Genomic DNA, 27,624 nt, shown 5'->3' with positions numbered 1-27,624 from the left:
CCCCCCCCCCCCCCCCCCAACCCATCCCCCATTCCTTAAAATCCTGGCTAACTTCTCAAACCCATTTTCGGTTTCTATGGAGATACAAGAAATTGGCATTCCACTGTAACCTTTTACCAGTGCACCCTGGATTTCAAAGCTAGAAGCCTCTGGGCTCCCTAAACAAATATCTAAGAGCTCTATGCCTCGATTTTAACAATCCAAGAACTTGATTAAATTACAACTAAAAGCTCTTTTGATGCACATCTGCCTGAATTGGAAGTCGCATTCCACCTTTGAACCAGCTTTGAACCGTCCACATTTTCAAGAGGATCTGCAAGTACAAAAATTAGCCAAAAATTAATTACTAACAAGTGAGTGTTTGTATTTGTTGTGTACACATGTACGGTACATTACACAGGGAGGTAGCTAAGAAAAAACTTACGGGGTCATCAACAAGCCCAGCTGGCTTTCCAGGCCTTGGCAGCCCTAAAAGTTTACCTAAATCTTTGTTTTCATGTGAATTTTTAGCCGGACTAATATTCTCTTTCAGCCAGTGAAGTTAGCTGGCAGCTGGCCCTTAGCGACGAGGCAGATTCGAGTTCCTTCGCAACAGCATAATCAAATAAAGGTTTGGATTGTTGATAATGTTATTGTAAATATTGTTGTTGTTTGTTATTGTTCTGTCACATAACGGTTACCCTACTGTTATTATCAATTACAACATTTACGATGTTTTGAACCAAACAGACAAAGGGAACAAACCACAACTGTCCCCAAAAGGAAATTCTGTTGATTCTACCTTTTTTTAGGTTTACAAAGCAATATTATTACCAAGTAGTTGTGAAGGCGTGCACCAATAAACTTTATGGGTGCATTGACCTTATAATTAGGGCCATTTTCCAAAGCAAACATCGCATCAAGTCTTTTTTCCCTACAAAGACAGGCTCAACCGTTCTGAGATGTCAAAAGATCAAAAGTTGTATTTAAGGCTAGTTGTTGGGACTGTCAAGATTCACCCATCTACATCAGAAAAACGTAGACTGCATGACAGGAAAACTAAACATTTCAAAGTGATCGTAAGAGTGACGCATCTGCTATTGCAGACCACGTCACGTCAACTGGTCATAATTTAAAATGAGACCACTTTGACATATTAGCAAGGGGACGATCATATATCCATTGCAAGATAAAAGAGACTTTGCTAATTAGTTAGAGATTTAAAAGCTGCCCTGAATGATAATTATGTGGGCAGCGAAAAACTTTATATTTATTAGTTTGCATTTTATTATCTGCAAAATATTATATCATTGTATTGTATTTTATCATTTTGTTTTCATCATCTGTTTTTCGTCATATGTCAATTCTACCGTTATTCGAATTTAATTTAGTTGTACTTCCATTTTAACGGTCATCCAGCAATGTGTATGTCCGTAATGTTTATCACTGCAGTTTGCGTTTTATTTCTGGCTTTTTCTTACTAGACAGAAAACAAGACTCATCTTAATAGCACATTTCAAACCTACGATGCGCGTGAGAATGAAACACTATAAAATATGATAGTTTTAGAAATTACTTTTGAGAAATTATTTTGTTCGGGTTAAACCTTTACAGATGTCAGTTTAGAATAATAATGAAATAGTAACTTTTAACTTGTGACATTTGCAAAACAATACAGTAAAACCCAGAAGCAAGACAGATTCTGGCACAAAATGTAAACTTTTTTTATTCACTGTCCCTTCAATTATCTGCAAGCTAACAAATATAAACAGTTTTAAGACGGAGAAGACTACAGATGCAGCTGTTTTAGTTTGCTTAAAGGTCGTTAAACAATTACTCCTGTCGCTAATGCGATCTACTGTTAGGCTTTCCTTGTAATTAGATTTTAAAAAGGAAAATAATGTCATTAATTATTGATCATGTGGCTTAGCTCTAACTCAAATCAAACAAAAAATTTCCTTGTCTAATCTTTGGTCTTCAGAGAAAGGGACGTTTTTTCGCGGCACGACTTCCTCATTTTGAGACCGAAGTGTATGGGATTCCAAGAAAACTATACATACGTAACAGGTAAACTGGGCTTGGATTACTAAAGATTCAGCTTTTTATCATCAGAAGTGCAACGTGGATGTTTAATAAGTCTTAGCTAGTCCTTCGTTTTGTAGTGTTTTCAACAAGAGGAAGTCCCATTCGCGCAAAGGAAACAAAAACTCGGGCACTAACTAAGACGATAAATAAGTCACAACTTTTAGCTAAATATCTTATTTTTTTATCTTTTTAAATTATTTTTTATTATTATTTTCGTCGTTGAAAGCACGGCTGTAACAGGCTTCTTTTCAACCTGTTTTAATACGGAAGTTATAAACACTATGGCATTTGTTTTTTCATTACTGACGAATCGCTATTAAAATAATCACTTAATATGTTACTCTTTCGATATTTTTCTTCAAGAAAACTAGAGGACATTTATAGCCGTCATAACGGCTAGAAGTCACTTCTTAAGAAACAGTATTTTTGGCAGAATTTTAATCTTCATTATATTCTTGTTAATTTACGTTTATTTCATCGGTAATTATCTAAAACAGCTGGAATTATTTTCATCATAAGGTTGGCTCAGTCGAGTCGTCTTCGCTAAATTAAGCAATTCGCTTTTTAGACAGTTATTCTTAGCAAACCGTGATTAAGAATTCGTTTTTTGTTTGAACGTTTTGAACATTTTTCAGCACAAATTGCCGTCCACAATTCACATTCGCATATTTTGTAGGTTAATTCTAAGGTCTGCTTGGAATATTTTCGCAGATGATCGATCGACGTAAATTTTTAATCATCGATGTAAATTTTTTAAGTAAGTTTTTCATTTTTTTAATAATATTTTTACTGTAAAGCGCCATGAGCCATGGATATGGCGCTATATAAATATTTTATTATCATTATCATTATTATTATTATTATTATTATTATTATTATTATTATTATTATTATTATTAGTATTATTATTATTATTATTATTATTATTATTACTATTATAATTATTATTATTATTATTATTATTATTATAATTTTAACAACCGATCCGCGAGTGAAGATAATCGCACAGTAACCGCGCTGTCGAACGCGAACTAGACTGAATCGTTCTTAAGAGCGGTCGCTTATGAGCACGCCTCTACCAGTGTAACTATTTCGCTCGCTTGTGAATGCACACAGACGAAATTGTTAATTACGAGCGCGCAATTTTGGTCCAAGTTGTGATTACGCTCATCGGCCGAAATGAGCGCGCTTAATTTGGTTCTCGTTTACGAAGAGATATAGTCACTGGGGTAGGTGGAAGTGATATACGATGCAAAACGTTACACAATGCCATCCTCACGAGCGCGTAACTTTTAGAAATGTGCGCAAGTTCTGCGCTACACATCATGTTAAAAGAAAGCTTATAGAACGAAGAATGATATTAAATATTTTTAACTGGCGAAAGTTAAAATAAAATAAGCTGTGGTCGGTAAAATGGAATTAAAGGGAACAAATATTTTAAATCGGAAAGTTCAACGGTCGTATTTTGGTCAACTTGGCAGATGTCTGTCTTTTTAACAGCCTAATAACTTCGGATTATGTCTAAAAGACACTGACAGATGGCGGAAAATGGTGTCACATCTTTTGTCATCACAAACGAGAAGGCTAACTAAAGATGTGTTTTTTTAAGGACAGAAGGAACAGTTTTATTAGCCGATTTGATGAGTTTCCATTATTCGCTGCCGTTATTTTATAAAAGAGGATGGGGGAGTGAGGGTACGCAAATCCGCTGATTCTACAATTTTTTTTTTTTTTGATTTTGTTTTTTGTTTTTTTTTTTTGTTTTTTTTTGTTTTTGTTTTTTTATTTTTTTTTGGGGGGGGGGGGGGGTGGGCAAATCCGTAAATCAGCCGCCTTTTTCGGCTTAAATGCTTTAGAACAGCCAAGAAACATCACACAGAGAACATATGATTTTGAATGTAAACTTTATTGACTGTTTATCATATTTTCTTTAATTTCGATATCAATTTTACCTATAAAGTTTCATACAAGTCCATATAAGTTTGGCATCGCCATTGACCGAGTGGGCAAAATGTTAGCATGGGAGCCCTGTGCTATTTTAAGCTTAAGAACTGACTTTTGTATGAACTATAAACAGATAAAAGAATTTCATTTTTTCCCAAAAATTCTCACAGGTCAGTTTTCACACGGACTGCCTCTAAAATTTCGTAGTAGGTAAGCGACGTCATTTCCAAATTAACTTGACATTTCTTTTTTAGATATATGACAGATTGATCAATTTCGTAACAATCAGCGCGGCATTTAGATCAACTACGCTCGCAGGAAAAGAGGGCCGGTTGCTTAATTTTCATCAGTAAAATGAATTCCAGGGAAGATTCTTCCCAGATCCCGCAAGAATGGAAAGAACTCGTGGCAACTTACTATCGTGTGGACATCGCCTCTGGAATCTTTCTAGCTGCGGTATCCATAACCACAATACTTGGAAACGGGCTTTTATTGCTCGCCATTTGGAAAGACCCTTTCAAAACATTTCGATCGCCAGTTACATTCTTTGTCGTCGGATTAGCGGCAGCAGATTTTCTTACTGGGATCGCGGTTTGTCCTATGTTTGCCGTACAGTACATCGCTTTGTATTTAGCCTTTAAAAGCAGGGATACTTCGATGCTGCAAGGGACGTTCAAGGCAGCGCAAATCGGTCATCACATTTCAGTGGTAACCATGAACAGTTCCTACTTTATTCTGTTGCTTTTCACATGGAGTCAGTTCACTGCCATAAGGTTCCCGCACAAGCACAGATCTCTTGTCACAAAGAAGCGAGTTATGGCGAGCGTCATCTTTACATGGCTTTACTCCACGGCATTTGTCCTGCTTTCCCTGATGCATGGGGTACAGGACACGCTTTTCAAAATCGATCTCTACTTTCACACCACTGGTGGCCTTTTTCTTTTAGCCGTTGCGTATTTCAGTTTGTACAAGGCATTCAGAAGGCATATGAGGCAGCTTCATTCGCTGGACAACAATACTTTAGCAATACAGCAAAGAATAAGAAACAGGCGAGAAAGGCAATTCACGGTGGTCAATCTTGTTTTGCTGACGTTTGTCATTGCTTCCACCGTTCCTACAACAGTTGTCTCGTATTTGTCCTTTCACTGGGACACAAAAAACCCGCTTCAATCCCTCAAGCTTCAGATTGCGGTCTTACTTACAAACGATGTGTTGATTCTCAAGTTTGCCCTTGATCCGCTTATATATGCCTGGCGCCTTGCGCAATACCGAAGGGCGCTCAAGTCGATACTTTGCTGCAGTCGGTGGAGAAGTAATCAGACCGGAGTTTCTTTTCGAAGAAGAGACTTAAACAGGGAGGTAGCGATCGTGAGCAACTGGGCTGTTCAAGTTTGATTGGAAAGAATTCATGGCCTACCAGAAATTGCTTTTCCAGCTTTTTTCTTCTTTGTAAATGTAAACGTAAATTTTGTTTATAGTGGTCATCATGCACTTAGCTTTGAGATAGCTAGTTTACAGGCATGCCACTGAATCAGAGGAAACAACGATTCTAAATGAACATAACGTGATTAAAAATCCTAACTGGCAGGAGGCAGACCAGTTGGCTATATACAATTACTATGCACTAGTGACCGAGGATTTGAACTCGGGACTACAGAGAAACAAATCCAGCTAGTGGCAGGATGGAGGTTTTGAACCCTGGACTCCGGATTTCAACACCAGTGCCCTTAACCACTCGGCCACGCTGCCTCCTATAAGCTTTGGATAACGTCTTTTCCAGCCCAAGGGGTCTGGCTCATCAGTTGCCGGTGCTCAAGGTCACTCTGGCCGATGCCCAATTCCCTCTATGAGAAGCGCCTGAATCATAGGTAGTTGCATTCGGCGTTGTCAAGTCTTGGACATGTTTTGTTGAATACAGCTATAGAGACTCTCCGCAGGTGTGTCCAATAGAGGGAGGGATATATTTAGGGGCACGCCAAATAAATGATATTCGACCGGCTGATACTTCAGTCGGCTGTCAGCGCTTAGTCAATCGAGCTGCTTGACACATTTTCAAGACATTAAATGATCTGTCCAAAAAAGAAGGTATTACCATAGCAACGAAACGATGGCGCCACCTTTTAGCACGTCAGCAATTTTCACAACAGTAACTGACCTAACTCTAAAACAATCTTGTTTCTTATGGTCAAGGATAAAGAAAGAAGGAAAGAGTCGGTCGTTGAAACAATAACCTTAAAGTTTTGATCAATTTCAGTTATGTCGTAAGAACCTTAAGCATGTTAAATTATTTTAAAGTATCCTTAAGAACAAACATTAAATATATACTAGTTATGCAACGCTTTCGAGTGGTATACTATGGAATATCCCACGAGTCACTTGTATTTTCTCGGTATACACACGAGCCTTTAGGCGAGTGTGTATACCAAGAAAATACAAGTGACAAGTGGAATATTCCATAGTATACCACGAGAAAGTGTTGTGTAACTATTTTATACCATGCCATAGAAAATACGCTTACTAAATTTTGTCGACAATATTATCGCAGCGCATGATGGGAAGGTTGGGTTGAATACCGTCGAATATACAACGGCTTTCCTGTATTCTGATTGGCTGTATTTTCTATGGTATGGTATAAAACATTATTTAGCGTGTACGTTGGCGTAAATTAATGTCACCTATTCACGTGCAAGATTGTAACTTACACGACTTAAAATAAACGCTGGTTAGTTGGCAAATCTGAATCCTCTTATATTTTACAGTGAAGTAAAATATGTTGTTGCACTAAATATATAGTTTGTAGATATGGATGTCTGGGGATGATCTCTAGCTCTTCACAAGTGTAGTGTGTACTTACAGTACTTACATTTACAACTCTTTCTCGAGAACTGAAAATATGAGGAACGCTATATAATTTATTAATTCAAAATCGATCGGGGTAAAAACAAATAATTCTTGACATATAAAACTCGTAAGACGATCCGGCCTGAGGGGATCTTTTGATAAATCATGAAACGTAACCAAAAACAGAACTTGCCGATATTTGAAACAAGTGTTGTTGTCGTTGTTTGAAAACTTTTATATGTGCAATCAAAATATTCGTGGTAGGGTATATTTACTGACAGTATGTTAAAATGCTAAACCTTCTTCCCCAGTTTTTTTGGATTTCCGTACCAGGGCCGGGTTGTTCGAAAGACGATTAACGCTAACCCAGGATTAAAAGATGATCAAGATTTTAATTTATCTTGTTTTAAAGGGTTTCCCAAAGCTAATATTTTTGTTAAGTTTGAGATTGGTCCATGTCAAAACTGTGGGACAGAAAATATTAACAGAAAACCTCAACGAAATTATATAAAATTGAAATCAAGTTTCACGCTAATCCTGGATTAGCTTAATCGTGCTTTGAACAACCGGGTCCAGGTTTTCAACCTTTCTTTTATTAACAAGCGTATCTCCAAGTTATTCGAAAGATGATTGGCACTATCCTGGTGCCGTTACTCGTTGGGTGTCAACCATTAAAAATAGGTAATATGTAACAGATACCTAAGAACGCCGATTACAAGCCCTGGGCTTGTATTTGTTTAAAAGGGCCCTTTGTTGAGCGGGGCTCACTATCGGAACGCAGACGTTGTATTTTCGGCAGAATTTTGCGTTTAAAAAATGTACAGGTTTACCGTATTTTCTCGATTAAACGCCGGACCCCGATTAAACGCCGGCCTCGTATAAACGCCAGGTCAAAATTGCTAGTTTTTAAATAAACGCCGGGAGCGTTTGTTCGAGGTCCCGGCGTTTATTTGAGGTCAAGCTAACAAGTAAATATATTCTGTTTGTCACAAATCTCGATTGCAACATAAACTATCCAATCCGTAATAGTGCACCTTTGGGAAATAATCACCTTTGGATACCCAGGAACACTTTTTTTGGGCAGAACGAAGAGAAAAATCGTCCCGCCTTGACAAACTGCCCCTTGGTCTCGAAGATGGGTAACAATAAATCAATCTGAAAAATTGGCAGAAAATTGCAGTCCGTTAATAAACGCCGGGCCCCGATTAAACGCCTGCTTCAAATAAATGCCGGGTTCACGAAGCCAAGTTTGAAATAAACGCCGGGGGCGTTTATTTGAGAAAATACGGTAATTTCAGAAGGGATGATCCGGTCCGTCTGAAAAGTACATACAAGAATTCCGCACGGTAAAATATGCGGGTGTGGGGTAGGTCGCTTTCTTTGCGTCCGAAATATGGGGCTTAAATATATTATCAGAGTTTTTCCTGACTCAAAATAAAATTACCTGACCTAAAAGAATTTTTTTCCTGACCTGTGGCAGCCCTATTACCCTGCTTTGCTCAACTGCGCCCTTAAGATGATTTCCCTAGCCACTTTTCTGAGGAACAAATGCTGGAAAATTCCTTGCATTATGCCAATACAATGAAACTGTACAACGACTTAAAAAATGTTTAGCATTTAACACATGATTTATTAATGTACTTTGTACAAGTTAACAATTTAAATGTAGCTAATGGCGGTACACTGATCTTTCTTGGGTATTGACGAGGGAAAATATTCTAAAATGCACAGTGGACTTTCGATTTCTCAACCTCCAATTTCTTGAACCAAATTTCGTTTCCTTAGAGGTAAAACAACTAGAGATTCCACTGTCATTATTACGGGCTTTGATGATCGCTAACACTATCAAAATTGATTGGGACGTAGAACACGATTCTAATTGTCCATTACTCTTTACTTTCAACCTCGTCCCCAGGACTGTCCGCGTCAAGACATGTGCAGACCAGCAGCCGTTTCCGACCGCTGGTCCAGTGGGACGCGGGCTCTGGCAACGAGATTGTGTTCAGACCAGACCGAAATGACCGAAACACGTCTAGTTAAATCGCGAATGAAACATGTCACATTATGAATAGTGCTTACATCAAACGATCGATACATTGCACCATTTATGATCAAAATAGTTAATCTTGAGCAGGAGTAAAACAATCTTACATGGTAGTTTCGATCTAAACAAGACGAAAATCGTTAAACATGGCGGCTGAGAGGGGAGTGGAAGCCAGTGACAACAACAATTTCAAGCGTTATTGTTTAGTTTACATTAGATGTAAGTTCCATTAAAACGATTTGGTACCGGTGCCGTAAAACCGCAGACATTACAGAACAAATATGTGAATAGAGCGGTTTTCACCTGAGTGTCGCAAGTAATTTGCATTTGTTTTGGTTTTGCATTACTACGCTAAGTGATTGGTTTAAAACTCTCGCACCACTTTCTTAGCTATTCAGACCTAAAACCAAAACCAATCGTATCTTGCTCGCGCACGTTTTCTCGCGCTTCGTGCTGGCTTCATGTATTTGCTTCGAGTTTTGATTGGTTCACTGGATTGTCGGTGTCCTTTGTGAATTTGGCCAGAGTAATTACAGCTAATTACTTTGCTTTTGGTTTTACGACACTCCATTGAAAACTGCTCTAATTCAATTACAACATGTTTTGGAAAAACGACTGTCATGTAAACATGCTGTACTCTAAACGTGTTTTGGTGCTAGTCAAAAAAGGCAACATAAATCTTAAAGCTAATTCAATAACATGTAACTATTGGCCTAGATCTGATATGCAGATTATTATTATTTTACATGTACACCCAGAGATGTAGAATTATTGGTTTAACTAAGTTATTTACACGTCAAAGACCTAAATTTAGTGTTCCTATAAATGCAAATGACTAATTGTGGTACATTCTAAAATTTTTAGTTCTAAATATTATTCATATTCTAGGTGCTGTAAAGAAATTAAATTGACTTCCTTAATCTACAAGTTCACATAAAGGCCTGCGCTGCTAAAACTTAAATCCCGGAATGAAAATCTATCAGTCTATGCTTAAAATGCCTTCTGTCCCAAGCTTGGGAAATGTTTACAATAAATATTTTGCACTTTTAAGAAACGTTTAGTTGTACATGGTATATGTACAGTATTATGCTAAACAACAAATTCACATTGTGTGGAAGTCAAGGAGAAAAAGATCAAACAATTCTGTCTACTGGAAGCTGAACTAGAAAACTAATTAATTAAGAGTATTTTCAAGGCTTTGGTCAGAAATAAAATAATATTGAACAGGTTGTTCCCCCAGACTTCCTTCATGTAAGCGAGGAAGTGGTCTTCTCATATCACCCTTCCTACAGTTTCACTTGCATTGTTTAAACTACAGATCTAAAGAGCTACAGATTTATTTCCGGTCACCCCCCTCTTTTTCCTCTTCCGACCCGGAAAAAAAAAAAAACAAACCCAAAAAAACATTATCGAATGGTACAATCTCCTTCTTCAGCAACAGTTTCGTCTCTCGCATAAATGGTAAGCAAATGGTAAACAAGCAAGATCAATTACAGTGCAATTCCGATTTCTCATATTCTCAATAAATTGTCTCAAGCCTCCCCATAACTCGACTCCAAAGTTTCTTTTCTTGAATTTGCTGTTCTCAATTTAACACTGCAATTCCCCCCCCCCTCCCCCCAACCCCATCCCCCATTTCTTAAAATCCTGGCTGATTTCTCAAACTACTTTTCGTTTTCCATGGAGATTCAAGAAATCGGCATTCCACTGTAACCTCTCACCTGTGTAGTGCGCCCTGGATTTCAAAGCTAGGAGCCTCTGGGCTCCCTGAACAAATATCTAAGAGCTCTATGCCTTGATTTCAACAATCCAAGAACTTAATTAAATTACAACTAAAAGCTCTTTTGATGCACATCTGCCTGTATTGGAAGTCACATTCTACCGTGCTTTGAACCGTCCACATTTTCAGGATGATCTACAAGTACAAAATTAAGCCAAAAATAAAAACAAGTGTCTGAGTGAGTGTATTTGTTATGTACACATGTACATTACACAGGGATGTAGCTAAGGCCCGGGCCAACGTTGCACTTCACATGAGTAGAATCTAATGCAAATGACCAAAAACAATAGGTTTTGCTCATTTGCATTAGGTTCGACTCATGTGAAGTTTGACGTTTGGCCCGGGCCTAAGAAAACACTTACTGGGTCACCAACAAGCCTACTATTGTAGCTGGATTTTCTGGCCTTGGCAGCTCTAAAATGTTACCTATTAAGTCTTTGTTTTCATGTGAAATTTCAGCCGGACACAAGTTTTCTTTCAGCCAGTGAAATTGGCTTGCAGCTGGCCCTTAGCAACATCCCTGCATACATGTATTTATTTATTATGATTTCCCAATCAATAAACAATTACAACTAAAAAGATAAAATATATAATAAAAAACTAGTGGGAGGATAACAGCAGGGGGAAACTATATTCCCATGTAAAAGCTGTTATCCTAGATAAAGCTAAAATTTACAAACAGATTTACTATGACCAGAAGAAAATAAAATAAAATTGAAAAACAAATTATGCTTAGCCTAGTAACATATACATGTACAGAGTTAGATTGAACTCTTTTAAAGGAGCTAGATATGTGTCACGGATAATGAATCTTGAAAAAGTTGGCTAATATTTTCAAGTTTGTTATTCGTATTGTCTAATCTTCGTCAGTCAAAACCATCCTTGTTTATTTTTGCGACTTCTTTGTTGATTTTCTATGTTAGAAAACAATTATATTGAGGTTTTCTTCAATTTGAAGTAATCAGTTGCCATATCGTGCCACTGCTCTTTGAAAACTACTCTCTTTCCTTTTAGCCTGGCTGTAAAAGAGCAACAGTTGTATTTCAAGTCACACTAGATTGCTGACTTACATTGGCTGCATTTGCATTCGTGATGATTTTGTTGGTGGATGGTGAGCAGAGTTATAGTCAAAACCTCCAATAAAGTCAACTGCAACCAAAAGATAACAATCAATAAAAAAAAAATGTAAACACCAGACAAGGATGAAATGTCAACTTATTATGTGACTGCATGGTTAACTTGTACAACATGCCCATTTAAACAGGTTTTCTACATAGACTACGAGCAGTCTCTATTTTTTCGCAGAGTCCATGCTTCAAGCTCGACAGACTCTTCGGAAAAAAACTTTCGCTTCAAGCTCGACGGACTCTGCGAAAAAAACAGGCACTGCTCGTAGTCTAGTTTCCTACATGAAGCTGCTAAAATACAGTGTACTGTACACGTACATGTATGTATGTACGTGTAACCATCAATATGTGTACTTGTTCATCAATACGCGTACTTGTACATCAATACATGTATGTGTACTTGTAACCATCAATGTTTGATCCTTTGGAATATACAAAAAAATGTACAACGTAACTAATTTTCACATTATTTCTCACAATAGAATCATCTAGATGTTCTTGACAGGGTTTAGTTCTGCTTTGTCTTGTTTTGATCCGAACTACCCCATAAGGTTGTTTTAATCGCGCTCAAGATTAACTACTGACAGTATTTTGATCATGACATCCTTTTTATGATGATACAATTAATGTGGTGTCATCCCTTCCTACAGAGGTTTTTTTAAAAAATCTGAAACCCCCCACTTCTCTAGAAATTACTATTTTTCTCCAATGTACTTTCCTTTTAAAAAATGTGTTTTTGAAACACCCCCCCCCCCCCCCAACCCCTGGAAAATTCTAATGACCTTACTTGGGGTGGAGATGGATATTTTCTTGAACAAATTAATAGGTCCTGACCAATAAAACGCTATAACATTAAATTTAGAATTGCAGCATCGCTTTTTATAACTATAATTGAAGGATTCGGTGCAAAAAAGGGAGGTAGCGATTTTTGGCTAAAATTCAACATCGTCAAAACAATTTCAAACTTCGCATGTAGGCTTGTTTTCATGTGTAGAACATTGTCCTGTTTTTTTTTTTTTTTCGCTGGATTTTTCTTCATTTAGAGAATTTACGTAACTATGCAAAAACCGTGCTTTTTGCTGGCGACGCCATTTTGATGAACAATAAAATAATAAAACAATGAAACCAGCGAAGCTTAACCGGTTCCTACATAAAATACCTACCGTATAACTAACAACTGGCAAATAATGGTGTTTCAAACAAGCATTTGGCAGGCAAATTGTTGCTCTGGGTTTGTCATCAAGCTCTGTTTGAAACAATTGTCAATTTTGCGATCACCTTAATGAATAGCGAGAAAACGCGCAAGCCATGCGGCACAGAATTTAAAATTGTTGTCATTCAGTGTACTTACAGTGATCATCTTCTTCTGTGAAAGATCTTGCAACCCAGCAACCTAACCAAAAACCTATAAACTAAACAACAGCAGAGTATATATCAGACCTCTCAACCTCAAAGAACCGGAAATATGGAGATAGAGGTAAAAAAACCGGGAGATTCGAGTAAAAACTGGGAGATTAATCAACTGACGGACAAAAATAACTAAAACCAGGTGCTAATCAAGAGAAGGAGTTTTTTTCCTGTTTTAGCAACACAAAAAATAACGTTCTTTTCACGGCTTGCGTCTTCTATATATGGGTTTCGATTGTGTGTCTAGCGAACAAACTAATGAAATACCTTTGCTGGCTACGGATTTACACAGAATTGGCGCAAGACAATCGCCTTAGTAAGCCAAAAATGACATTATACAAGAAATTGTATCCTTATAGCTTGTGACTCTGTTTATGGTGAGATTTTTGTGTCTTGTTGTGAGACCGTGAGATTGAACTAAAAGTCGTGAGTCTCACGGCAAAATCGTGAGACTTGAGAGGTCTGATATATTACTATTAAAACAGATCAATGTGGCTGCATGAGCGTTATTTGTATCCATGGGGCAAGGCTCCCTTTAGAAATTAGCAACTGTTTTAATCAGTTTCTAATCTACAAATTACAAAGTTCTTTCAATTAAAAGCTCATTGACAGGGCTCGGGGCTAACGGTAGCCAACTAGCCAAAGACTACAGTACTAAAATTTAGGTTTTGGCTACCAGGTTTAGCAAACCTCAGAAAAGGCAACAGTTTTTGATAGAAATCAATATATCAGACTAGTGAAAAAATACTTTTGGCTTGTACAATCTGACATATCACTAGCTAATAAACCAGCGAGTTAAAAAGTTAGTCTCGAGCCCTGATATCTGATGTGTCAGGCTATTATAATTAGTCAGAATACTGTATTTATGTCACTCAGTTTCAGTTATTTTGATGTACATGTTCATGCGCACTGTACTTACTGCCAGTATACATTCTGCTCCTGCTTGCACTGACTCCACATACTAAAATAAAGTAAAAAAAAAAACTGTTATTAATATCAAAACTACAGCTAATAATTTATGTGCAATAAGCTAATTTGTGCAATATTTAAGGAGATATAAGCATTCAAAAACTGCCACATTCTGGGTGGCAAAAAACCTGCACCACAGAAAAAGTATTTAATACTTCAGGCTCAAAATAATAGTAAAAGTTAATTATTCCAGGTACTTTCAATATTCAATATTCATTTCAATATTCAGAATATTTTTGTAGCTCGATCAGAAACTGAAGTGCATAATATGCTAATGAAGCAAATATTATACATAAACAAAGACTCCCCTATGTATTAGTCACAACAGAGGTTCATGTAGGTAAGAGCTAGCATGTGAAATGTATCTAACCGTAAAGTGTAGAAGGCATCCATCAGTTGTTGGAGTGGCAGTTCCATCACTTGTCTCTGACACAGTTTTGCATCCAATGCCATTTTTCGCCCACCAGCTTTTATGATCAGTCTTCAAGCTTAACCAATCATCTTCCTAGAAAGTTAAGCAAATAATTCGTCAAAAGAATGTTTTATTGTACACGTACGTTTCTTCTCAAAAGTAAGTTACATCCTCTTGTGAGATGAGACCTTTTACAAAAATTTCTTGTATTGGGGGACGATATTCTCATATCGTGAGACTATGTCTGGCGAGAAAGGAAACAAAAGGTTGTAACTTACTTTTGAGCGGTACAGAGATATAATTTGTTATCCTACAGTGTACTTCACTTTTAAATGTAGAAGAAGACAAGAAATAGCACATGACACAAGTGCAAAGATCATACTTGTAACACTAGTTTTGTACTATAGGAACACCAATGTAACAGGTTGTCTGTGGTCTTTATTACATGTAGTAATTTATTATGCCTTTTCACCATGCAAAAGTACCAAAAACAACTGGCTCAAGTCAAGATTTGAAGAAAGAAATCATTGTAATATTAATAAAATTATTAAATGTTTTACTCATCATTTTTTATTTTGACTTAGGACACACAAGATTCATAAAAATACAAGTTCATTTACGTACTACACCCTTAAATGTGCAATTAGAAATTTATTATCCAATACAATAAACAAATACCTCAACACTAAATTATTGTTAATTAAACCAAACACCTTACAGTGTACAAAAATTAAAATAAGACTTACGTGTGAAATGCGATCAATCTCCAGGTAGAGAGACATTATAAGGAGGTTAATTCCAAACCAAATAAGGCACCAAACTGAATACTGAAATAAAGAACAAAAAGAGAAAATCACATATTAAAAATAATTTATTTATTAAATTATTTAGCATGTAAGGTTTATGGATGAATAATTACTTGCCCTGTGGAAATATAAGCCCAAGAAGCAAAGCTTGGAGGGATAATATGCTAGTTTTAAGAACATAAAATTTCCAAGGGGAAAATATCAGACCGATAGTTCCGAAACATAAACACTCCATCGTTTTTATTGTGCACCACTAAATTTTTACCATTTTGGATAATAGATTTTAAAAGCCAAAATTAAACGAACCTGAAAAAGAAACAGACAAGAAACCCACTAAATGATTGCTACAATTTAGTGCTTTTTTTTTTGTGTGTGTGTGTGTAAGTCGGCTTGTTTGCAAAAACTTTTTACAGACAACTACTATCAGTAGGTATTCTCCTCAGACGGGCATTTATGGGCTGATAGTGCCCTCTGCGGATGAACACTATCAATAATAATTGCAACACGTGATTAATTTAAACCTATCAGAATCCGAGAAAATTTAGTGGTGAACTATTAATAATTATCACTCATGGTCTAATAATTGTGCACATTTATCACAGTAATAATATTATTATAATTATTACTATTGTCTAAAGGTGCTTTTATACAAATACAGTGAGATCAGAGGTCAATTCAAGGCCATATAAGGGAGAGGGGGGGGGGGGGGGCCAAAAAAAAAAAAAAAAAAAAAAAAAAAGAAAAAAAAAAAAAGAAAAAAAAAACAAAACGAAGGGAGCGACTGTATAAATATAATGAATGTACATAAAAGTTGTATGGAAAGTTCATTTTACAAGCATTAGTTTTACATGTACGTGATGTTGTTTGTGTTTTATATTGCCTTTGCCAATTTGATAATTAAATAACTTCTGATTAGGAGGGCATGCATTTCACCACACACCACTTGAACAATAATTTTGCCAATAAATTAAACGTGTAGTAAATAATAAAGATGGTTAATTAAACGTCTGTCATCATTTTCAAAAATAAAACATTACAACATGTAGAAGAAAATGCCAGTTACACCAGAAAAAAATAGGAAAGTGAGCAAAATAATTAGGTAGAGGTTGCTAGATCAACTTTATATAAACAAGCCATAAATTAGCAAAGATTTTTAATAACGGTATCACACTGAGATGAATTCAGTAGAGCAAATAATTAAAGCACTACAAGAAATTAGCAACCAATTGCCTGTTGCTAACCTCGTTATTGGATTAGCATGAATTTGCTACCTTTGAATATAACACAAATACTTGCGATGTTTATTGCACTACAAGAAAAGTATTAAGAAGCAGGTTGAAATTGCTTAGGAACTACTTTTAACCCTAACTTTGCGGGATATGAAAGAAACACAGCGACGGGAAATATTATTTTTTTTAAAAATTGCTTGTGCGTAAACGCCTAGTAATTTCCTTTTCACAATATCCAAGTACAACATGTCAGCCTCTATTTTAAGGGAACGGGTCGTATTCACTTCAACACGACCAGAAAATTCTGGTGTGTTTCAGCTTAAATTCAAAATAACAAGAGGTCATGTTGTGAGAGAATCATGCCACAAATTTTGGAAATTGCTCAAAGCTTCAAGGTTATGTTTAAGTTTAATTTTTCTCACTTCATTTCAACAGTTAACCTGCTAAATTTGCTGTTAGTAATTTATGATGACACGTAGCTCATTCTTACCGTTATAACATAAGGCGAACGGTACTGATGAACTCCGAATATTCCCACAATGAGAAAAGCAATATGGATGAAATTCGCGATGATGGGAGCCCACATAAAACCGAGAAAATCGAAAACCTGCCGCTCCACCACCACTAGCTGTAAGAAAATACAAACAGAAAACACGTTATTATCCGACGATGAATGGCGATCGGTGTTTATTATATTAAAAGAGTTCTTAATTCTAAGCTTATATATTTTGATAAGCTGAAGCTATACGCGAACATGTAACATTCGAATACAACGCAGAACGCAGATCGAAGAAAGTCCGATACCAGCAGATTATACTTACCAGTTGAAGAACTAAAATGAACAAGAGAATGTTTCTTCCTCGGCAGCAACCCATGGTTGATTAAAATTCTCGATGAGTCGTTCGAATGCGACGCTAATTTTCAGGACATTCCTAAACAACAACTCCTTCACAATATATTTCGGCCTTCCCATCGGACATGACAGATGCCAAATATGGCAAGCTCGCACCAGTCTCTTAGAAAGAGCAAATCTAAAATGGCGGAAAAGGAGCAGTGTGTTCGCGAGTTTTCTTCATTTTTGAGTCGTACTGCACAGGAAATGGAGAAAGTATTGTGTAAATTTAAATGGAAGAAGGAATCTCTGATGAAAAAGGTATGTTTTGGTGTTCTTACTGATTCTTATGCAGTCAGTTCTCTTTAAGGAAGGACGCATATATAGAACGAGGTACTGACATGACTAAAACTATCATGAAATTTTGCCTTGGATTGGTTTGTAAGACAAGACAGCTACATGTACATGTATTTACTGGTTATCAGAGCACAGGCAGACCACCCTATGTGTTCGTGGTTAATTATTGTTGATGACATGAGACGAACAAAGGAAATTTTGAAATCTATAAGGGTTACTGAAATAAAGCTCTGGAAATGACATATCTAAACTACATTTCGCTCTAAATATCTCAATAAAGTTTAATGAAACGTTTATCGACTCATGTGTTGTATTTCTTCGCCTGCGCGGGCCGTTTTAAGCGCCTTTTTCACTGATTTTTTCGGTGCTCAACTCAGCGACCAGAGAAATTCCGAACATGCCGGCCGTTTCAAATTCACCAATCAGGTTTTGAACCGCGTTGGGCTGCCGTGGAATGCCAAGCGCTGATTGGTGAATTTGAAACGGCCGGTATGTTCGGAATTTCTCTGGTCGCTGAGTTGAGCACCGATCATAGTCAGAAAGCCGTATGCATGATTTCAGCGTGGATTTTCTCGGAAAATGTTGGAGGGATGAAGCTAAAATTCGGCGAAGAGATAGAGCAACAACTCACCGATCGACAGCCGTCATCAGATAGGTGAGATTTTCAGTAGTTTGGCATTAATTCCAGTTTGAAGTGGAGGAGGTCGCTGCTGGCGGCCGTCGACTTGCAAGCCTTGTCTCCTCTTTCTCCTTACCGGCCTTCGGCCGGCTAAATCAGTGAAAAAGGCGCTTAAAACGGCCCGCGCAGGCGAAGAAATACAACACATGAGTCGATAAACGTTTCATTAAACTTTATTGAGATATTTAGAGCAAAATGTAGTTTAGATATGTCATTTCCAGAGCTTTATTTCAGTAACCCTTATAGATTTCAAAATTTCCTTTGTTCGTCTCATGTCAACAACAATAATTAACCACGAACACATAGGGTGGTCTGCCTGTGATCAGAGAGTCTTAAAAATACGTGAGGCGTGCGAGGCTGGGAGGCAAGGCAGCGAAGCATGCAAGGCAGAAATCCCTACTCCAAATAAAAAGGCTAACCGCAAGCTACCTAAGCTACATGTACATGTAACTGTAGGCTAACTGGAGTACCATTTAGGCTGACCAAAGTGCCATTTAGGCTAACCAAAGTGCTATTTAGGCTAACCAAAGTGCTATTTAGGCTAACCGGAATGGATCGCACGCTTCGCTGCCTCGCACTGTGACGACCCGTTATCAGACCCTTTAAGTGGAATTTTTTGCAATGCTTGGTAACCACATGCATTTACATATATAATTTGTACCAAACACATAAAGTTGTCACAGGTGCCCGGTGTATCCAATCGAACAAAATCGAAGAAAAAATCAATCGAACCAAATCGAACACCAATCATTCGATTGGGTTCAGTAATCGAACAAAATCGAACATCTATTTTGCTTTGAGTTCGATTTTCGAACCAGTCAAACCAATTGAACACAATCGAACTCAATCTGATTCGATTTTGTCTGGAATCCGTCTCTTTATAAGTAAATCACCCAGGACTAATCAGGGGGATGGTGCACTGTACAAAATGTCCGCAATACAAACAAACAGGAGTTCAGTAATCGAATGTCGGCTGAGTATGATTGTCAACTGTTTGGTAATCGAACGTTCGATGTTGTTCGATTGAGCAAATTTTATTGTGAGTTTGATTATGTTCGATTACCGAACCCAATCAAACCATTGGTGTTCGATTGGTTTCGATTACCGAACGTTCGATTGGATATGTTGTGCTTGTAAATACCAGCTGATTATCTTTGGCCCTCTTACTAGGGTACCGGCCCTTGCACTTGGGTTACCATTCCTGCTCATGTGTACAGGACCTAGAAGGTTGAGAGCGGAGACGTTAAAGACATCTTTGACTATTTTGGGCAGTGACGTTGACAGCAAAATCTTAATGTACTGTACAGTGTACTGTAGCTACGGGTGCCCATCTTGAACTTACTAGGTGTACTCTAAATGTGGAGTCCAGTGCACTAACCATTAGCCCATCGCACCTGCTACATCTGTCTTACTGTAATAATTTGTTTTCTCCCTTAACTTTTAAGGTCAATAGTTCAAGGCTGGTGCACTGTCCAATCAACCCAAGCCATAGGATACCAACATCAAGACTGGAAAAACATTTAACTGTTTGCCAATATGCATATAAAGGCATAAAACCGCAGGCAAGAAATTATGAAATAGTTGTGCTAGGCTATATTTACAGTCCCAATTGAATTTGATTTGAGACCGGAATGGATGACCAGGTCTGTTCACATGGGACCATTCCTGTTAAGTTTCTGTTTATATAGGACTGGTCAGAGGATGGGTGCAGGGAGAGTAGGGGGGATGGCATGGGGATATTCAAAACAATAAGAAAACGTGAATGTAAGATTTGGAAAGCTAAATATATACAAAATATATATTTTTATGGCAAATGTGTGGGCTTTTCTGCAAGTTTACAGTTTACATTTATCACTAACTATGTATTATACTGTAAGTAAAAACAGTAGTCCATCATTTAACTGTACAGTACAATGTAATTCGCATGTCAATAAAAAATAATTATTTTCCACAGGATGCTTGTTCAAGTCCTGAATTCTTCTATCAGTCATCCAAGTCTGTGATTCCTGTTTTTATAGGTACAGTAGTACTTGAACTAGCCTGTTCCAGGCTCTCGGTAGTTGGGGGTGAGCAAAAGGAAGAAAACCAGGGAGAAAAACTACCGAGAGCCTGGAACAGGATATGCTTGAACATGCAATAAATAATTATTTGTTTCCTAAAAGACACCAAAAGTTAAGTTTATTAATTAAACTCATTGTTATCTTTTATTTTTCATTCTGGAGGCTGCATGCATAATGTGCAAGTTACTAATAATTTTGTGCTGTTTTATTTACTAGATGAAAAGCAATACAATACCTTCAAGAATGGCAGTGAAAGGTATGAAATGTCAAACATCCCTGTAGGGAGGAAAGACTCACGTTATAAATGTGAACCTTTATGGGGTTAAAATTTGTAATTTATTATCCTAAGGGCATTCCTGGTGAGCTGGTTCTGTATGTTTAAATAAACTTCTGTTAAAGTTACCGTCGAGACACAGACAGCTCTACTCACGGTCGACTTGAAAAAAACCTTGTGTTTGATCTCCCATACAAGCAAAATGTAATTTACACATTCCCTGTAACAACTTTTTCTGTTAGTAGTAATCAAGTGGGCATGGACACTTTCAGTACCTTTCAAACTGAGCCGCCCTGTACTTTTGTGAGGCTCCTTTCAAATTTCCAATTGATGATTTAACCCGCTCTAATTTTCAATACCATACATGTGTTTCTGTCCTCCCCCAGGACAATACACTGTGAACCTTTTTCATGTTGTGTCCTGTTTTGTACTGTCAGACACAAGTGTGTCGCAGAAAGGCTCAAAATTATTTGCCATGAATTCTAAGACTGTACACTGGACTCTTTTTATTTTTCCAAAGGCGTGAACTGGATCAAGAGCCACACAACATTTTTTTGAGAAAGGTATGCAAATGATTAAGATTAATTAAATAATTACCTTTAGTTATTTAATTAATTAATCAATAATTGCAACACTGAAATGCTGTACATATGACAACAAATGATCATGGTGTTCTTGGACTGTCTTGTAGGGTAACCCACTATGTTGTAACATTGGCAAATCATTTGAAGAAAGACAAGAAATTAGTAATCAGAACATAATCACCAATGAGCAAATGATCTGCAGTGATAACATAAGGTACAGAGTATGTTGATAATGTAGTGGCATGTTTTCAGCACTGTAAAATAGCAAAGCATGGGAGTGAGCGGCTAAAACACTTTTCTGAAACAAAAACTTCACCTAGATTCCCTCTATATCTCTCAGTCTGAGAACATGCTAATGTTGCCTGAGTCTCGCATGGTGGGGGAGGCACATACATATAATCCCGCAGGGAAATGTCACCTGGTATAAGAAACTTAAACCCTTGATGTAAAAAAAAAAACAAGATGCAATGAAACAGTTGCCACTGCCAGTAAAATACCAAAAATTGACTTTGGCCTTATTTTTGTTTAAAAGGGCTTTCTTAGTATTTCAGTTACATGTAATGTCCAGATTTTGCTACTATTACAGACAAAATCCAGATCCCCGGCGAAAGAGGTTTGACTGGAAATGCCGAACTCACTCTGGACTTTTGCTATAAATTATGGACACTAAAATTTAATGGTGCCCCGAGTGTGTCTGCTATAACGAAAGTTGACTGTACCACATTGAAGAAACCTCTAAATGAAGTGTAATAATTTGACACTGAATCGAAACAAGACATTTTACACTTATTTTATATTTGGTAAAAAAAGATTTTTAAATTTAAACCATTTGTTACTGCATAATTGTGATAAAATTTTATTATTAGGTCAATAATGGCCTGGGAGGTGGTACCAGCTTCTCACACACGACTTGATCTTCATCTCCTGTCACAAGATAAAATCAAGACCTGGATCATTGGGAACTTGCCACAAGTTCAGTATTTAAGGTACAATATGGCCTCTTGCGAGTAATATATTCCATACTGAACGCATCACTGACTCTCGCGAGAAACGAGACGCGTCTCGCGAGAAACGAGACGAGAGGTGATAACATTTGAGCGGTACTGTATGTTATTCCGCAAAAATGCTCTGTGTTTTGATTTTCTTGTTACTATCATCTCTCAAGAGGCCCTGCCAGGGGGGATCCCGTGTCGCTTGTCTAAATTTAAAAATGTCCCGTGTCGCTGTTTTATCACACTTTCCCTCGTAGTTGAATTGAAGGAAAATTGCTTGCTTCCAAAAGGGTTGTCGTTTGTCGGGATTTTATTTTATGTGCTGTCGCCACTTTCTGGGCCGTGTCACTTGTCGGAATTTACCCTGGCAGGGCCTCTCTCAAGTGCTGGGGTATTCTGCAACTATTAAGATCATATAGTTGATTAATTTTGTAGCATTAAACCATGGAAAATTATGATGTTCAAAATTTTGAATGACTCTCAACTATGTTGTTTAAAACAGCTCTCTTGAAGGTGCTAGTGACCATCTTGTGAATTTTGTGTTATCCTGTCTTCAAGAAGAGAAAGTTGCCCATCCAAGTGGCATGGAAGAAATGCTTAAAGATCTTCTTGGAAATGGTAATAATCTAGAACTTTCCTCGATGTAACTAAATCAGCTGTTCAGCCAAATTTTAAAGCAACCCTTCGTCAGAATTCATCTCAAGCTGTTCCAGTCTTAACCACCTTTGTTACTCAGTAATGATTCAATCTAGCGCCCGGGGCACTTATTTTATCATGGGGTCTCAAGGGAAGTGGACCACAGCTCTTATAAGGGACAGGCGCTTTCTTCTTTCTTGATCTTCTTTGGCATGATGTATTAAATTCAAACAAATTTCTGAATGGGGGGGGGGGGGGGTTGGTAGGGGGTTGAAATAGGGGTTACATGTAGATCACTTCAGATCAGATCAGATAACTTTATTTCAACACGGTTAAAAATCCTTCAGCAAACAGTATAAAAAATAAATAAAATGAAGATCTATTATACGTAAGTAAACTAACTATTAAATAAGAAGCACTAATTTTACTGGAAGCACATTCTAAGGCGAGCCAGATTTCGTGGAGCCATTTTTCCACTCTCGTTTTTCCTCTCTTGTTTCCTCTTCACGCTCAAGAAACTGAGAAAAAAGGGGCTTCTCGTAGCCTCGTGTACATTTTCTGGTAGGGTTGTTATCCGATGTCGTTAAATTTTCAAGTCAGATCATTTGAGTTTCATTTCCTTTCTGTTTGCTTTATATCTTAGAAACACAATCATTTGTTTTGAAATTGTGGAAGTTCCTTGCTGTTTCTATTGCTAGCGAAAAGAGCAACGCCAACCAGGTACAGAGCTTTGTTGTTTTGATGTATTTTCTATGTTTTTGCTGTACCGGTACACCACATAATTTCATCTTCGTTTCATTGGTCGCTCATTGTTAGTCTGTTAGTTCATTCGTTCTGGCATCTGTTGTTCTCTTGCACTTTTGCTCGGCTGTGTTTTTATTCGTTTCTCTGTTTGATCGTCGATTCCTTTGTTCCTTTGCTCATTTGTCAGTTTGATCGTCGATTCCTTTGTTCCTTTGCTCATTTGTCAGTTTGATCGTCGATTCCTTTGTTCCTTTGCTCATTTGTCAGTTTGTTTGTTTATATCGTGAACCCCTTCGTTCTTTCATTGTAAAATTGAGGTTTGTTCGTTTACTTGTTGTTCGTTTGACGTTCATTAACTTGGCGTTTGTCGTGTGTTCATTTTCTGGTTTGTCCTGCAGTCTGCGTTTAAAAAGCCGTCAAATATTCTTTTGCACAGATTTAACTCAGTTTTTGTTTTAGTTCTGGTCTAAAAATGATCATAACTTACTTTATATTGTGGTTTCGTTTCCTTCCTCAGTCCAGTATGGAAGACGGAAGGCAAGAACGCTTAGGTATGTGTCTCAGATAACTTTCTCAATCCCAATCTGAAAATATTTGTGAATTCTTTATTGTGCTTGTCGTTTAACTGCAACGTGCAGCCGGCAGAAAGCGCGGGAAAAGTTACACCTGATTGGTTGAGTCAACAATGTATTCGCCCTGATCGGCTAGAAAATCTCGCAGCAGTTTATTGTACCAATCACAAAGTTTTGCAAAACGAATCCCATTTGACCGTCGAAATTGACTAAATAGATGTAGCCACGTAAATGATTGTAACCAATCAGAGCAAACACGCTTTGTTTCAAACAGTCAGGAGCAACGTGCGTTTTCCTGCACTTATCACGGGTCGTCTGGATTTGCCTCGAGTTCTGATAAGTTCATTGTGTTTTGATGTAATTGTTTTCGGTTTGGTGGCAGTCACGAAATAATCGCTTTGTATGTAGACTGCAGTCCATGTTTGTGTATGTTGGGTTCAGAGAACACTTACCAGTCTCTACGTCTCACCAAAAACCGCTGAAGGCGAACGCGAAAATAACACGAGCGAACAAGCGGTTTTTGCAGAAATATAAAACTTGTTCGCGGTCTATTCGATTCAAATCACGAGTTTTGATGCGCTATCCTGTGTCCTTAAACTGTTTTTTTTTTCTTCAGATATCCCAGCGTAATGATCTTTTCTACTCCTTACATTTTTTCTCAGTAATTAAACTTGTTATTCTTCACAGGTATAAACACTACGAGCAACACAGACTCTCTCCACTCAGTACCTGTTGAAAACTATGTAAAGGAAATACCTCTGCCCATGGACCGGGTGATAAATGACTTATTACCTCAGCAGCGGCTGGCCGTGTACGAACATGTACTACAGGTCCGTATTTCCTTTACCTTTTTTTATATCTTGCATTGTTTGGCCAAGTTTTTGTTGCTATTCTTTTAAACGATCATTTTCAACTAGGTGTCAAAAGCCAAACGAGAAGGACAAAAAGAAGACGTGGATTTGGAAGGTGCATCTGACGCGAACGACTCTAAAGGTAACAGTTGTAGTTTTTTTTTTTTTTTTTTTTTTTTTTTTTAAACTGTTGTGCTGTGTCGGCGAGCATGAAACATTTAGTTGATTATCAACTGAATTTCGATATGGGTAAATTAAAGGAGCTGTGTCACGGATTTTAGCTCAAGTTAGACATCCGAAAATGGCACCCAAATTAAGTGAAATATAAAAATAACCACTCAAAACAACGAAGGAACATTACAATAACATAGCAAATACAAAAGAATGTACGGGTTGACAAAAATTCCAGAAGATTAAAACGGATTGTGATATGGGATTTTTGAAATACTGTCATGCTGGATTTCCACTGACGCGTAATTTTTTACGTGCGTTTAAGTGCGTAAAACAATTTAGAGACAATGTATGAACGACTTGCTGAACAGCCGCCGCGCAGTAGCGAATTTGGTAGCCTGTGTGCAGCCGTAGAGACGTCTGCACGCAGGCTTAGCTACGAACTTGGAAAAGCTGCATGGAAGGGATTTGAAAACCCCTCCATATAACAGGCCTAACATCCTTTGTTTGTGTAGTCACACTGTGTTGACAGTCAAAACCTTTTATATCAGACATAAAAAATGCACCTTTTAAACGGTCAACAAGCTTGAGCCACACCCAGATTAGTCTCCCTCGGGGATTTAGTTCAAATTTTCCGACGAGCTTTTTCATATGGGAGTTCCCCATATAAGCTATGGATGTACTGTAGCCAGCCATGTTCTAATTCATGTGTCACACTCTTATAGACACAGAAGACCAACCCAAGTCTCGGTTTGAAGTGTTAGCTGAACAGCGTGACTACAAACGACGTCGACAAAGCTACCGAGCAAAGAATGTACACATTACTAAGAGGAGTGCTGTAGAGGTATTTATCCCAACCCATCCTCCCTCCCGGTGTGAGGCCTCACCTACACCACCCCCTGTGAGTCAAGCAGCTGAATAAGACCGCCGGTAAAGTTTAAAGTGAAAACACGCAGAAAATCTGAGGTTAGGGTTTAGTTCCTAAACGCGAAGGACAGAGAAAGCAGGAAACATGCTGAAAGCAGATCGCATCAGACGTTCTTTTTGTCTTTTTTTTGGTTTTAGCCGTCTTTCGCACTCGAAAAAATAAATGCTGGGAAAAAAGCACCTGACCGCGCACCGGGTATAGCTTTTATAGCTTTATTTCTCCATAGGCCGTATTCATTAAATATGTTGTGGTTTCAATTTATCCTTGGTTCAAAATTTTTCAAATCAGTTTGATTTTTATTTTCTTTTGTTTCAGATTATGACAATGAATACAAGACAACGAAAAATAAAAATTCGACTGGCTTGAAAAATTTCAGTTTGAACCAAAGATAAATTTAAACCACAACAAATACATCTAACGATGCTCTGCTTTCCGTCTTCAGGTAATGCGCGATTTGATCGAAACACAAATGCACGTCTTAGAGACTCAGTTAAGAGAAGAACACGGTATCAGTGGTAATAATTCCAACGAAGAAGAAGTCTCACAAGAAAGGCGGGACAGTAGAGACCAAAAGGACAATACGAGACGGGACGGTAGGGATGAGGAAGGGTCATGGAGAATGGAAAGAGATAGAAAACAGCACAAAGAAGGAAGCAAACGGGTGAGATATCACGACGACAGAGACGATGAAAGCAAGAGGTCGAGAAGATAACACAGAACTTAGTTGAGGGAAGTGAATTGCACGGTTGTAATGGATTGGTGACTTCGGTTATCATGAGTGCGTGCCGTTTTATATGGAAGATATTCAATGGTGACACGCAGATATTCATCACCTCCGAGAATACCCTAAGTTATGAAAGTTGTTGGCTCCTCGTAAGGCTTAAATCTGCTGTTTAAAACCAGCTTGGACATAATAAAAATAGCTTTAATTTTCCTGTGTCAAGAGAGTCTGTTATTAGTAATTACGGTTTAACCTAACGGGCACTTCCCTAGTGGTTCCGGTCTGGCGCACGCTTGACCAAAATCAGAAAAAGTAAGCAGTTGCTAACATCAACATTATAACATTAATTTTCAGAAAGCTACGAAGAAAAAATAGCAAAGATCCCTCAAGTTTTCCCAGTTATTCTACCAACAACATGGATGTTCGTAGCCTTTCTCTCCAGCTCGGGGTAGGAGTGGGGTGGGGGAGTAAGGTGCATTATGTAACCTGCGAACAGATCCCCCACTCCCACCCCCGGCAGTACAAGAAAAAACCCGACACGCGCGGTAAATGAAATCTATTTTGGGACTGGGAACAAACTGTTTTAAATATTCTTTGACA

At 37.7% G+C, this 27,624-nt stretch overlaps 3 protein-coding genes across 4 annotated transcripts; 2 read left to right on the top strand and 1 right to left on the bottom strand.

The window, feature by feature from the left end:
- Positions 1 to 21: 21 nt before the first annotated feature.
- On the bottom strand, positions 22 to 17,580 carry LOC144666448 (sodium/potassium-transporting ATPase subunit beta-1-interacting protein 2-like). 2 transcript variants are annotated; one of them, XM_078527890.1, is made up of 8 exons: positions 17,445 to 17,580; positions 17,114 to 17,251; positions 15,335 to 15,415; positions 14,547 to 14,681; positions 14,127 to 14,168; positions 13,152 to 13,212; positions 11,744 to 11,822; positions 22 to 313 (listed from the first exon to the last, which is right to left on the bottom strand). In XM_078527890.1, the coding sequence occupies exons 1-8, from the start codon at positions 17,496 to 17,498 to the stop codon at positions 304 to 306; spliced, it is 600 nt and encodes a 199-aa protein (XP_078384016.1). In that variant the 5' UTR covers positions 17,499 to 17,580; the 3' UTR covers positions 22 to 303. The 2 variants fall into 2 exon arrangements, with proteins under 2 accessions (XP_078384016.1, XP_078384015.1); XM_078527889.1 differs by lacking the exon at positions 22 to 313 and adding an exon at positions 10,680 to 10,808.
- LOC144666633 (histamine H2 receptor-like) lies at positions 4,363 to 5,403 on the top strand. The gene has a single exon (XM_078528030.1). The coding sequence runs from the start codon at positions 4,363 to 4,365 to the stop codon at positions 5,401 to 5,403; it is 1,041 nt and encodes a 346-aa protein (XP_078384156.1).
- LOC144666475 (uncharacterized) lies at positions 17,565 to 27,246 on the top strand. Its single transcript, XM_078527911.1, has 13 exons — positions 17,565 to 17,776; positions 19,937 to 20,053; positions 20,446 to 20,509; positions 20,768 to 20,807; positions 21,346 to 21,388; positions 21,517 to 21,623; positions 22,276 to 22,395; positions 22,904 to 23,019; positions 23,681 to 23,791; positions 25,041 to 25,183; positions 25,271 to 25,346; positions 26,101 to 26,219; positions 26,746 to 27,246. The coding sequence occupies exons 1-13, from the start codon at positions 17,609 to 17,611 to the stop codon at positions 27,013 to 27,015; spliced, it is 1,494 nt and encodes a 497-aa protein (XP_078384037.1). The 5' UTR covers positions 17,565 to 17,608; the 3' UTR covers positions 27,016 to 27,246.
- The last annotated feature ends 378 nt before the right edge of the window (positions 27,247 to 27,624 follow it).

Source organism: Oculina patagonica, chromosome 9 (assembly GCF_052425735.1).
Source record: "Oculina patagonica isolate OP01 chromosome 9, crgOcupat, whole genome shotgun sequence".
Taxonomy (NCBI): Eukaryota; Metazoa; Cnidaria; class Anthozoa; order Scleractinia; family Oculinidae; genus Oculina; species Oculina patagonica.
This window is presented reverse-complemented; position numbering and strand designations above follow the sequence as displayed.